Genomic DNA, 14,224 nt, shown 5'->3' on the forward strand with positions numbered 1-14,224 from the left:
GTGCTGGGTGGCAGAGGAGAGCAGGGGGTTGCTGCAGAGAAGGCGCCTGCACTGCAGGCCTGGCAGGGAGTACCTGAATCCCCCCTCCCTTGGTGTTTCAGGCAGCAGCTGCCTCTCGCTCCCTGCCCAGGTCTCTGCTGCCTGGAGCTGTCCCTGTTGTCAGCTCCTTCCATGTTCCCACATCTCCTCCCTGCCATTGCTCACAGACCCTATCCCACCTGATGTGCGCTCAGCTTTGTTCTGCACACACCTCCTGCCCAGAGAACTGTCCAGGGATGTCTCTTCATGTTCAGCAGATATACAGCAGCTCTGACCTGTCCTGCAAGTCCTTCAGGGCAGGAAATTGAAAGTAGAGACCCAGGAGAGTGTCTTCCCTACTTCTAGTGCAGGCATTTCTCTTCCGTTTCAAGAATCTCCCTGAAAGATTGCCTGGGGATGTTGTGGAGCTGTAACCAGCCTGCCCAGGCGGCCTCTGAGCACCAGAAGGATGCTGCCCTGCCCTTCCCTGCTGCGGGAGCTCCTTCCAACTGCAGCTTCTCCCCGCAGTGTCCTGGGCAGCTCCCCAGGCAGGCTGAGTGCTGAGCCTGGCAGGCGGCAAAGGCCCTGCCCCGGCACACAGCCCCTGGGGCACAGCAGGGACCCTGCTCTGCACCACAGCCCTGGCCACCACTGCCTGCACCCTGGCTGCACAGCCTGCATCCAGCCCTGTGAGAAGGAACCCTCAAGTCCTGTCCCTCTGACAGCTGTGGCAGGGAATCACTGCTTTGGACCTTGTTATTCTCATCTAATCCAAAGAAGCTCTGAGAGTCGCCCTGAAAGCTCCACAGGCTGTAGGATTTGTCTGCAAATCTGGAGATGGCACCAGGAACAACAGCTGTGCTGCTCTGCAGCCAGAGACTTACCCTGTTCAGGGCTGTGAAGATTTCTCCTGCAGTGAGCTCTCAGCATCCCCCCTCCACACTGCCTTTAACATCTCCCTCCCTTCTCTCAGACGCCCTTGTCCCCTGCAGGCAGTGTCCCCAGCCCTGCTGCACTGTGCAGAGGAGCTGCTCCTGGGCAGAGCTGTCTCTCTACAGCACTGCCCACTTGGCAGGAGCTCCCCTTGGCCTCAGGAGGCTGGCCCAGCTTAACAGCACAGGGAGCTCTTGACAAGTCCCTGGGCCTCCAGGGGAATCCAGCCTGAAGCAGACTGAAACGATCACTAATATTATTTCCCTCCACTGAGGAAAGAAACTCTTTTCCAGCACTATTGTATCTCATATCTGAAAAAGTATTTGTTCCTTTTTCTGCAGAGCTGCTCTCAAGGATTTCTTCTCCCAGTCTGTACTCATGGCTGAGATTGCCCTGGTCCAGGTGCAGAATCTTGCATTTGGACTTGTTGAACATCATTATGTTAACACTGGGCCCACTTCTCAAGCTTGTCCAGGTCCCTTTGAGTGGCTTCTCTTCCTTCTGTTCAATCAACTGCACTCTCAGCTTGATGTCATCTGCAAACTTGATGATGGTGCACTCAATCCCACTGTCTATTTCATTGATAAAGATTTTCAATAGTCCCAGTCCCTGGAGAGACCCCCAAGGTAAACCAATCTTCACCTGCCTCCAACTTGGAGATGGAGCCATTGACCACCAGTCTCTTGGTGTGACCTTCAAGCCAATTCCTTACCCACTGATTGGTTCAACATTCAAGCAATTCAAGAGACTCCTAGAGCATGTTGAGGGGAAGTTTCTGGTCCAGACATTTGGACCAGGATGGATTCTCCAATTTGGAGACCAGGATGTCATGTGGGACCATGTCAAATGCCTTACAGAAGTCCATGTAGATGGCATCGGTCAGTCTTCTTTTGTCAACTGATGCAGTCAGTTCATTGTAGAAAATCAGCAGATTGGTCAGGCATGGTTTGCCTTTAGTGAAGCCATTCTGGCTGTCTTGGATCACGTCTTTCTTTCTCTTTTTCTTGCACCTGCCTTAATATTGCTTCCAGGAGGATCTTTCCCAAGATCTTGTCAGGCACAGAGGTGGGGCTCATCAGTTTGTAGTTCCCCGTGTCCTTTTTCTACCCTTTTTAAAAATGGGAATGATGTTTCCCTTTTCCCAGTCACCTGACTGCCAGACCTTTTTAAATATGATGGAGAGAATCTTGGCCACTGCATCAGCCAGTTCCTTCAGGACCCTGGGATGCAAGTCATCAGGCCCCATAGACTTGTATGTCTTTACTTTCATCAGGTGGTCTCAAACTCGCTCTTCACTTACAGCGGGTGAGACTTGACTCCCTCAGCCTCCATTTACAGGTTCAATGAAAAGAAAGACTTGGGAAGCCTGACTGGCAGTGAAGACCAAGGCAAAGATATTGTTGAGTGCCTTAACCTTCTCCATATCTGCTATTACCAGTTCACCCTTCTCATCCGTCAGAAGGGACACACTCTCCTTCACCTTTCTTTTCTGGCCAAGGTACCTCTAGAATCCCTTCCTGTCATTCTTTGCATCCCTTGCCAAGCTCAGTTCTGTCTGTGTCTTGGCTTTCCTGATCCCATCCCTGTATATCCAGACTGCATCCCTGTACTCTTCCCTGGCCACATGTCTCCATTTCCACTGCCTGTGCATTTCCTTCTTGTGCCTCAGTTTGGCCATCAGGTCCTTGCTGAGCTGCCCCAGTTGTCTGCCCTCCCTGCCCACTTTCTTATGCAGGAGGATGGAGAGTTTCTAAGCTCTAAGGAGAACATTCTTAAAGAGTTGCCAGCTCTGTTCAGCTTCTTTGTCCCGAGGGACAGTATTCCAGGGGATCTCGTCCACAAGGTCTTTAAGTAGCTTGAGGTTGGCTCTTCATAAGTTCAGGGTCCTGACTTTGTTCTTCGCCAGGCCCACATTCCTTGAGATCACAAACTCAATGAGGACATTGTCACTGCAGCCCAGACTGCCTCCAATCTTAACCTCTTTAATGAGTTTGTCAGCACTAGTGAGCACTGGTGCCAGTAACACTTCGCTAGTTGCTCTGTATACCTGGACTGGGAACTTATCCTCAATGCTCTCTAAGTGTCTCCTGAATTGTTTACAACATGTTTTGTAGCTTTTCCGTCAGACACCCGAGTAGTTGAATTCCCCCATCAGGATGAGAGCATGAGAGCATGGCACTTCTTGTAGTTGAAGCATGAAGGCCTCATCCACAAGCTCTTCTTGATCAGGTAACCTGGAGAAGACCCCAATCACAAGGTGTCTTTTACTGGTGCGGTCTTTAACTTTTGCCTACAAGCTCTCGACCTGTCCATGGTTGTTTCTCAGAGGCATCTCTTTGCAATCAATCCTTTCCCTAACATACAGGGCAACACTTTCTCCCATTCTTCGCTGTCTCTCTCTTCTGAAGAGCTTGTAACCCTCAGTGCTTCCAGTTGTGTGAACCATCCCACCACGTTTCCATGAGAGCAGTTAGGTCATATTTGTCTAATTGCATCATGGTTTCCTTCAGCGACCATGAGATGGTGGAGCTGATTCAGAGGGGAGGGTAGTGTAGCTCACAAATAGCAAGCTCAAAATCTTGACCATCGGGAGAGCCGTCTTTGGCCTCCTCACCTATCTGCATGGAAGAATCCTGTGAGTTTAGGAAAGCTATAACCTACCTGTAATTGAACTTAGCCAAGGATTTCAAAGGCAGTAAGAAGGGCTTCTGAAAGTATATAGGTGGCAAAAGGAAGGCTCCAGAAAATGTGGACCCACTGCTGAATGAGGCCCAATACCAGTTGAAATGAGACATGGAAAAAGTTGAGGTACTGAATTCCTTCTTCACCTCAGTCATTACTGGCAAGACTGACCTTCAGGAATCCCAGGTCACAGAGAACGTAGGAAGGTCTGGGGCATGGGCACTTGGAGGGAGTGGATCAGGTCAGGGCATACTTGACAAAATGGGATATATACAAGTCTATGGATTGCCTGACAAATCTGGTGATATCTGACAAATCTGCTGGACTTCTACAAAAGGGTTACAGAACTGGCGAATAGAGGAAGGACTAACATCATCTACCTGGAACTGTGGAAATCATTTGATGCTGTCCCCCATGATATCCTTGTCTCTAAACTGGACAATGATTTGACGAGTGGACCACTCAGTGGGTAAGGCATTGGCTGGATAGTTGCATTCAAAGAGTTGCAGTCAATGGCTCAATGTCCAAGTGGAGATCAGTAACGAGTGGTGTTCCTCACAGGTCAGTATTGGACTGGCACTGTTTAACATCTTTGTTGGTGACATGGCCAGTGGGATCAAATGCACCTTCAGCAAGTTTGTTTATGACAGCAAGCTATGTGGAGAAGTCAACATGCTGGAGGGAAGGGAAGCCATCCAGAAGGACTTTGACAGACTTGAGAGGTGGACCTGTGTGAACCTCATGAAGTTCAGTCAGGCCAAGTGCAAGGTCCTGAATCTGGACTGGGGCAATCCCAAAAATATTTACAGGCTGGGTAGAGAATGGATCGAAAGTAGCCCTGAGGAGAAGGACATGAGGGTGCTGGTGGATGAGAAGCTCAATATGAGCCAGCAATGTGTGCCTGCAGCACAGAAAAACAACATTATCCTGGGCTACATCAAAGAAAGCATGGCCAGCAGGTGAAGGAAGGTGATTCTCCCCCTCTGCTCTGCTTTTGTGAGAACTCTCTTGGGGTCCTGCATTCATCTCTGGGGTCCCCAGCACAAGAAGGACATGGAAGTATTAGAATGAGTGCAGAGGAGGGACACAAAGATGATTAAGGGTCTCAAGCACCTCTCCTATTGGAGAGGAGAGCTGGGAGGGAGTTGGGGTTGTTCAGCCTGGAGGAAAGAGATCTCCAGGGTGACTGTATAGCAGCCCTCCAATACCTAAAGGAAGCCTACAAAAGGCTGGGAAGGGACTCCTTGTCAGGGAGTATAGTGATAGGACAAGGAGTAATGATTTTAACCTAAAGAAGGGTAGGATTCAATTAGATTTAAGGAGGAAATGTTTTGCTCTGAGGAGGGTGAAGCACTGGAACAGACTGCCCAGAGAAGTTGTGGATGCCTCATCCCTGGAATTGGTCAAGACCAGGCTGGATGGGGCTTTGAGCAACCTGATCTAGTGGAAGGTGTCCCTACCCATGGCAGGGGGGATGTAATTGGATGATGTATAAAATCCCTTCCAAGCCAAACCATTCTAAGATTCTGTGATTCTATTGGACCTGATGGGATTCACCCATGAGAGTGGAAGGTGCTGGCTGATGTCCTTGCAAGGCCACCCTTGGTCATCTTGGATCAATCCTGGTGACTAGCAGAAGTGCCCCAAAACTGGAGGAAAGCAAATGTCCATCTTTGCTGCAAGAATGGCAAGGAGGAGGGCCCAGGGAAGTGCAGGCTGCTTAGGCTCCACTCCATCCCAGGAAAGATGATGGACCAGCTCATCCTGGAACCCTATTCCAGGCACAGGAGCAACAATAATATCATCACGAGCAGTTGGGATATCTTCATGTAGGGGAAGTCACTCTTGACCAACTGGGACATGAAATGCCCCTGATGAAATAACCGTCCTGGCAGAAGAGGGCAGAGCAGTGGATATCGATACACTTTGACTTCAGTAAAGTTGCGAGGTAGATTAAACCTGGTAGGCAGCTAAGCACCACAGGTCTACGAGCTCATTCCTCCTACCTAGTGGGGTGTTTTGAAAAGAACTGAAGGTAAAAGTGAAAAAAAAAAAAAAAAAAAAAAAAAAAGTGGGCTGGAATAAAGACAGTTTAACAGCTAGATGTGCACACAAGCAATGACAACAACAAAACAACCAACCAACAAACAAACAAAAACCAGACCTTATTATTTTATTATTCACCATTTGCCATTGACAGGCAGATGTTTAGCCATTTGCAATGTTCCTCATACCATCAATAAAAGACAAAAACAGATTTTGCTAGTGTTGCTTAAATAGTTAAATAAATGCCTATCTTTTTATTCATGTCTCAGCTCACCTCAGTAGACACATGGACTTAGTAGAGCAGGACCAGAGGAGGACCACAAAAATGATCTAGAGCACGTCTGCTAAGAGAGGAGACTGGGAGAACTATGATGATGATGATGATTATCATTATCATTATCGTTATCATTATCATTATCATTATCATTATCATTATCATTATCATTATCATTATTATTTACTGGAAAAGAGAAGGCTCTGGGGAGACCTTACAGCAACCTTCCTGTACATAAAGGGAGCCTACAGGAAACCTGGGGAAGGACTCATTGCCAGGGAATGTAGTGATAGGACAAGGGGCAAAGGCTTTCAAGTAAAAAAGGGTAGATTTAGATTAAATATTAGATACTCACATATCGATGAACCATGTCTGCACAGCATCAAGGGTTTCAGTTTCTCATCCTGCCCCCAATGAGATGTAGGTTGGGGGTGTGCAAAACATCGTGAAGTTTGCATCGTGGGCTGCATCAAAAGAGGAATGGCCAGCAGACCAAGTAAGGTGATTGTCCCCTTCTACTCTGCCCTCATGAGGTCCCGCCTGGAGTACTCCATTCAGGTTTGGGGACCCCAGCACAAGAAAGGTGTGGACCTGTTAGAGCAAGTTCAGAGGAGGGCCACAAAGATGATCAGAGGGTTGGAGCTCCTCTCCTATGAAAAAAGGCTGAGAGAGCTGGGGATGTTCAGTCTGGAGAAGAGAAGGCTCTGAGGAGACCTCATTGTGTCCCTTCAGTTCTTAAAGGGCTCTTAAAAAAGGATGGAGATGGACTCTTTACTCGAGTTGATAATGATAGGACAAGGGGAAAGGTCTTCAAGTAACTGAGGATAGATTTAGACTAGATGTTAGGATGAAATTCTTGACTGCATGGATAGTGAGTCACTGGAAGAGGTTGTGCAAAGAAACTATGGATCCCCTGTCCCTGGAGGTGTTCAAGGCCAAACTGGAGAAGGCCCTGGGCAACCTGATCTAGTAGGTGGCATGCCTGCTTAAGGCATGTACATCGGAACAAGAAGATCTTTTAGGTTCCATTCAACCTAAGCCATTTTATTATTCTTTGGCACAGCAAGGACAACTAACTGAAGCACTCCCTGCAGCCCACTACACCGCTAACAAAAGTATGCCATGCACAAGAAGGGCACCTCCAGTGAAGGCAGCCTGAGAAAGCTGGGATTGCTTAGCCTTGAGAAGACTCCAGTAGACATTATTGTGGCCTTCCAATACACAAATGGGGCTTAGCCAAGTCTGTAGTGATTAGAACAGAATAGTTCAGTTGGAAGGGACCTTCAAAGGTCATCTAGTCCAACTTCCTCTTAAGGGTTAAACAAAAATTAGAGACTATGTATGAGGGTATTGTCCAAATGCCTCTTGAGCACTGACAGACATGGGGCATCAACCAGGTCTCTAGGAAGCCTGTTCCAGTGTTTGATCACCCTCAAAGTACAGAAGAATTTCCTAATGCCCCATCTGAATGTCCCCTGGTGCATCTATGTGCCATTCCCACATGTGTGATCAGTTACAAGAGAGAAGAGATCATCCCCTCCTTCAACACTTCCCCCCCTCAGGAAGTTGTTGAGAGCAATGAGGTCAGTCCTCAGCCTTCTTTTCTCCAGACTAGATGGCCAAAGGGTCCTCAGGCTGTCCTCCTAGGACATGTACTTTTACCAGCATTTCCCATTTTCCCTTGGTTTCCCAACTGACAAGGTCCCTGATCAGATACCCTGACTGCAAGAAGTGTTTTCTCTCTCTCCCATGTTCTCACCAGCCAGTGACTGACCATGTTTGGTTCCCTTCACTGCCTTCTTTATCACTTGTTGGTCATGTTTGTGTCTCTGGATGTGTTGTGCTTTATCCCCAGGAGGTAACCAAGCTCCCCACGGCCACTCTCGCCCTCACCCTCCTTAGCAGAACAGATGGAGAAAAATAGGAGAGAGCTGGAAAGACCCTTTTTCAGGGAGTGTAGTGCTAGGACAACAAGTTTTAAATTAAAAGAGAGTAGATTTAGATCAGATCTAAGGAAGAAATTATTCACACAAAGGGTGGTGAGACACTGGAAAAGATTACACAAAGAAGTTGTAGGTGCCCCCTCCCTGGTAGTGTTCAACATAAAGGTGGATGAGAGCTTGAAAAACCCGGTTTCATGAGATTAGCCCCTACCCATGAAAAGGGGGCTGGAACTAGATGGTCTTTAATGTCCTTAACCCAAAGCATTCTATGGTTCTTAGATCCTGGAGGCCTACAATTCATAGAATCATAGAACCATTAAGGTTGGAAAAGACCTCCAAATCAACCATCACCCAACCATCGATATTACGCTCTAAACAGTGTCCCAGGCATGAAGCTTTCCTTAAACATCCCCAGGGAAGGTGACTTCACCACGTCCCTGAACAACCTGTTCCAAAGCCTAACCAAAGTGGCCAAAGATCAGGGTGGATGGAACCTGGCCTAGGAGAAGTTGCCCTGCCCATGGCAGGGGGGTTGAGACTAGATGGTCTTTAAGGTCCATTCAGACCCAAAGGATTCTAGCATACAATGATCCTGCAGGCCAGCAATTGGTTGTGTAGCTTATGTACACAGAGGGATTTCAGTTTATGTCAAAAAATTTCCCACTTAATATCAACAAACATTTGGAAGAGATGGGATGCAGCCTCCCTGTCACTTTGTGGGTGTCTGATCTCGTAATGGGACAAGAAAAGAGTACTCTCACGCCAAACTCTTCTTTCAAATTAGGGGAAAACACACTACTGGAAATAAGTGACCATCCCCAGCTGAGAGAAAAAAATCAGTGATTGCATCAGCCTGTTTCAAAGTTGATTCCTCTGGAGGTCCAAGGACTTGTGTCCTGGTTTCAGTTAGAACAGAATTAATTTTCTTCCTAGTAGCTGGTGGAATGCTGTGTTTTGGCTTAGGATGAGAAGAGTGCTGATAACACCCCGATGTTTTAATTGTTGCAGAGCAGTGCTTACACCAAGCCAAGGACATCTCAGCTTTTTGCCCTGTCCTGCCAACAGGCAGGCTGGGGGTGCAGTAAGAGCTGGGAGGGGACAGACCCAGGACAGGTGACCCAAACTAGCCAAAGGGGTATTCCATACCATCTGACGTCATGCTAAAAAATATATAGGGGTGGCTAGCGGGGGAGGGGGCCGGACTGCTCGGGGTTAGGCTGGGCATCGGTCAGCGGGTGGTGAGCAATTGCATTGTGCATCACTTGTTTGTACATATTATTATTACTTTCCTATTATCACCATTGTAACATTATTATTATTATTGTTATTATTATTTTGTTATTATTATTTTCCTGTCTTATTAAACTGTCTTTATCTCAACTTACGGGCTTCACTTTCCATTTCTCTCCCCCGTCCCAGAGAGGGAGGGGGGAGGGTGAGCGAACGGCTGCGTGGTTTTTAGCTGCCAGCCGGGTTAAACCACGACAACTTGTCAAGAGCTCCCTGTGCTGCTGAGTTGGGCTGGGCTCCTGAGTCCAAGGGGAGCTCCTGGCAAGCAGGCAGCGAGAAAGAGAGATAGCTCTGCCCAGGAGCAGCTCCTCTGCACAGTGCAGCAGGGCTGGGGACACTGCCTGCAGGGGACAAGGATGGCTGAGAGAAGGGAGGGAGATTTTAAAGGCAGTGTGGAGGGGGGATGCTGAGAGCTCACTGTGGAATAAATCTTCACAGCCCTGAACAGGGTAAGTCTGTGGCTGCAGGGCAATGCAGCTGTTGTTCCTGGTGCCATCTCCAGATTTGCTGACATTTCCCACAGCCTATGGGATCTTTCTGAAGGACTCTATTGTCTCTACTGTATAAATGACATACTCCAGAGCAGGGTTAACCAGGCACAGCTGTCAGAAGTACAGGACATGGGGGTTCATTCATATGGGGCTGGCTGAAGGCTGTGCACCTGGGGTGCAGGCAGGGGTGGCCAGGGCTGTGGTGCAGAGCAGAGTCCCTGCTGTGCCCCAGGGGCTGTGTGCTGGGGCAGGGCCTCTGCTGCCTGCCAGGCTCAGCACTCAGCTTGCCTGGGAAGCTGCCCAGGGTGCTGCAGGGAGAAGCTGCGTGTGGAAAGAGGCCCCTGGGCAGGGAAGGGCATGGCAGGGTCCTGCTGGTGCCTTCAGACTTCTGCCTGGGTTAGGCAGCTCACAGCTCCATGGCACCCCCAGACCATGTCAGAGCGGACTCTTAAAAGGAAGGTCGAGTCTGAGGCTTTCCTGAAGCTGTGCTTTCACCTCTCTTTGGTTCATCAGGATGGGAATTGAAACAGAGCTGTACAGAGTAGAGATTTCATGTCACCCCAGATTTTATGAGGAACCTCAGAAAGAGCATTCAGTACCGAGAATCCTTCATAACGCAGCAGCACCACCTTCCCAGTTTCATCAGGGCTTTTGTGACCTGCTGTTCAGCACATGCACACAGTGAGAGGGTGCAGGGCAGAGCTGAGCACAGCAGATGGGATGGGTTCTGGGAGCACTGGCAGGGCACAGATGTGGCGACAGGGAAGCAGCTCCTGGCAGGAACGGCTGCAGGCAGCAGAGATCAGCAGGGAAAGAGGGAACTGCAAAGGGAAACCCTGCTGCAGAGGACATAGAGGCAGCTCCTGCCATCCTCTGCAATGCAGGTTCCGTCCCTGAGCAACCCCCCTCAGCTCTCCTCTCCCACCCAGCAGAGCCGCTGCCCTCTGGGCTGGGGGGTCCTGGGTAGCAGCTGCCTCCTGTGTAGTCAGAGCCCCAGAAGAAGGCAGATCTTCCTTTCCTGTTATGTGCCCTGTCCCAGTGTTCAGCAATGGGCTGAGAGCCACTGCTCTGCCATGGTGCTGCCTGGCAGGCAGCAGGCATGGCTTGGCAGGGCGACCCCTTTCTGCTTGCTCATCTGTCTCTCCCCTCTCTGGGTCATGCTGCTTGTCCTTTTCCCTCCACCTGTTTCAGTCTTTCTCTTAAGCTGGGGCTCTTGGGTGTGTCAGCTCCTTGGAGTGGTGGGGAGGGGTTCAGCTGAGGATCAGACACTGGTGCTCAGCATCCTGCAGAGGAGGTGTCTGGAGGAGAACAAGGTGCCAAAGGGCCCTTCTAACCTGTGGAGCTCCTGGCAGGGCAGTCAAGAGGACTGAGAAATGATCTGGTTCTGCCTTCGCAAGTACTGATCCTTAGGGCACTTCACATCGGCCCGAAGACAAGGATGGTTACCCCTTTGAGAACATTGCACAGGTGTAGTGGGAGAAGCTAAGCCCTATGGAATGGCATCAGTATGACCTCGTGTCACAGCCCATCTTCTGAAGAATGAGCATGAAGCTACTGCACAGCCTCTCTGTACGATGTGTACAATTCACCAAGGGCACACAGCACAGTGACAGTGCTGTTTCCTCCATCCTGCCCTCTCCAGTTCTCACGCCTGGAGAGAAAGAGCAGAGGACAGGCTGAGGTGAGAACAGGCTTTGTCTCAGTGGTTACTGGCTCCGTCACTTGGCCACTGAAGAAGGTAAAGAGGAAGGACTCTATGGCTACCTGAAAGGAAGTTGTGGGGTGCTGAGGGTCAGCCTCTTCGCGCAGATAACCAGCAGTAGGACGAGGGGGAATTGCCTCAAGTTGCACCAGAGGAAGTTGGAAATTAGGAGCAATGTTTTTCCCAGAAAGAGTGCTCAGGCATGGGAATGGCTTGCCAGGGAGGTGTTGGAGTCACCGTCCCTGGGGGTGTTTAATGAAAGCTTGGACGTAATACTTAAGGTCATAGTTTAGTGGGCGATATTGGTGATAGGAGAATGGTTGGGCCAGATGATGTTGGAGGTTTTTCCCAACCTTAACGATTCTATGATTGTAAGTGGAAGAATCCCTCCCAGTGATCTTGTCTCAGAGGCAGATGGCCATGGGTGCCAACATAAATGCTGAATGCTGGCCTTGGAGATTAGTCCCACATGGACAAAGCTACAAATTCCCTTCTCAAATCTCAGGCCATCCACCAACAGGAATCTCCCCAGAAGTGGGGGGCTTTCTGTGAGGAAGCCTCCAGGTTCCTCACAGTGCACTCAACCAACAGAGAGCAGATTGCCAGCTGGGTAGCTGTAACTATACCATCCTGAGATGGGGAGAATGAAAGTGCGTGTGCAAAGGGTCCGTGAGAAATGAAGTGGGTTTTGCTCAAAAACCCTGTCCTAATTGTCTACGTCTTTTCCAACATGGATAGCCAACCATGTCCAGAGGCAGAAAATGTCCAACAGCAGCTTCTCCACAGAATTCCTCCTCCTGCCGTTCTCAGACACGCGTGAGCTGCAGTTCCTGCACTTTGGGCTCTTCCTGGGCATCTACCTGGCTGCCCTTCTGGGCAACGGCCTCATCCTCACAGCCGTAGCCTGCGACCACTGCCTCCACACCCCCATGTACTTCTTCCTCTTCAACCTCTCTCTCATTGACCTGGGCACTATTACCACCACTGTTCCCAAAGCCATGGCCAATTCCCTCTGGGACAAAAGGGCCATTTCCTATGCAGGTTGTGCTACCCAGCTTTTTATGTTTGCCGTCTTCCTCACAGCAGAGTTTTCTCTCCTTACCATCATGGCCTATGACCGCTACATTGCCATCTGCAAACCCCTGCACTATGGGACAATAATGGACAGCAGAACTTGTGTCAACATGGCAGCAGCTGCCTGGGGCAGTGGTGTTCTCAACGCTGTCCTGCACACTGACAATACCTTTTCCCTCCCTCTCTGCCAAGGCAATGCCCTGGACCAGTTCTTTTGTGAGATTCCCCAGATCCTCAAGCTAACCTGCACTGATGCCTACCTCCAGGAAATTGGGCTTCTTGTGGTTAGTGCTGTTTTAGCATCTGGCTGTTTTGTTTTCCTTGTGCTGTCCTATGTGCAGATCTTCAGGTCAGTGCTGAGGATCCCCTCACAACAGGGCCGGCACAAAGCCTTTTCCACGTGCCTCCCTCACCTGGCTGTTGTCTGCCTGTTTCTCAGCACTGCTATATTTACCTACCTGAAGCCCCCCTCCATCTCTTTGCCATCTCTCAACCTTTTGCTGGCAGTTCTGTACTCGGTGGTGCCTCCAGCGGTGAACCCCCTCATCTACAGCATGAAGAACAAGGAGCTCAAGGTTGCAGTTAGGAAACAAATATGTGGGATATTTTTCAATACTTATAAAGATCCCTTCACTCTCCAGTAATGAATCCTAGTACATCCCCTTCTAGGCTTACGTTTATAACTTCCCTTCCCTTCCCTTCCCTTCCCTTCCCTTCCCTTCCCTTCCCTTCCCTTCCCTTCCCTTCCCTTCCCTTCCCTTCCCTTCCCTTCCCTTCCCTTCCCTTCCCTTCCCTTCCCTTCCCTTCCCTTCCCTTCCCTTCCCTTCCCTTCCCTTCCCTTCCCTTCCCTTCCCTTCCCTTCCCTTCTTTCCTTTTCATTGTCATTATGACTGTTTGCATTCATTACATTCCTACATAAATATTTTAATTCCCCCCATTACTATGAATGAATGAAACTGTTCTGTCTCATATGGAGGCTGTATAAATGTGCAACAACACTTTAAGTGAGTCAGTGAAGACTTTTTCATAGCATCTGTGTAATAAAATGCAATCACACAAGTTCAATGCAAGGCCCCGCACACCACAGCCCCCTCGCTTTGCAGAGCAGCACTGCCAGCTCAGTGGCTATGGGCATCATGGGCAGGGTCTGCAGGAATGGCTGCTCAGGCCAACCCAGATGTGCTGGGCTGGGGCAAGGCTGTGTGGGACATGGGATGTCCTGGGAGCAGAGCAGTGTGCTGAGTGTGTGCAGTGGTGCTGCCTGAGGAGCTCCAGGGCCAAGTTGGGGTGGGGGGGAGTGTCAGAGCATCTCCTGCAGCAAGGACACTGCCACTGACCTCATCTGCTTCATGGGCTGGGCTGGGAAGAGGCCTCTTGAGCACAACAGCTCCTTGTAGCCCTGTGGATGCTGGCGGTGAGGTCACTTCTGTCCCAGCACATGGCTGGCCAACATCAGGGAGGCAGAGCCTCTGAGGTGACAAAGGCCCTCAGAAAGCTGTCCCCAACAGGGTGATGTATCTTGTGAGGACAGGGGAAAGCTGGGTGAATAAAGGTGGGAAATCTCATGGAGACAAGAGGGGCTTGGCTAACAGAAAGGAAAGATCTGGAAGAGGTGAGAGGGGTTCAGATAAGGCTGTGAGCTGCAACACTTACTAGGAAAACATCCAGGTCAAGCCCTGGCAATATTTCTAAGCAGTAACCATAAGCCCTACCCCTACATCTAAATGCTATCCCTCTCTCTGCAAGGAATCCACTACTCTTACTCCTACCC

The 14,224-nt window shown here is 49.7% G+C and overlaps 1 protein-coding gene across 1 annotated transcript; it reads left to right on the plus strand.

Moving 5' to 3' along the window:
• Positions 1-12,140: 12,140 nt before the first annotated feature.
• LOC309890563 (olfactory receptor 14C36-like) lies at positions 12,141-13,097 on the plus strand (the record flags this gene model as incomplete). The annotated part of the gene is made up of 1 exon (XM_082784987.1): positions 12,141-13,097. The coding sequence occupies one exon, from the start codon at positions 12,141-12,143 to the stop codon at positions 13,095-13,097; it is 957 nt and encodes a 318-aa protein (XP_082641113.1).
• Between the last annotated feature and the right edge of the window lie 1,127 nt (positions 13,098-14,224).

Source organism: Aythya marila (genome assembly GCF_965140915.1).
Source record: "Aythya marila genome assembly, contig: HAP1_HAP1_SCAFFOLD_169, whole genome shotgun sequence".
Taxonomy (NCBI): Eukaryota; Metazoa; Chordata; class Aves; order Anseriformes; family Anatidae; genus Aythya; species Aythya marila.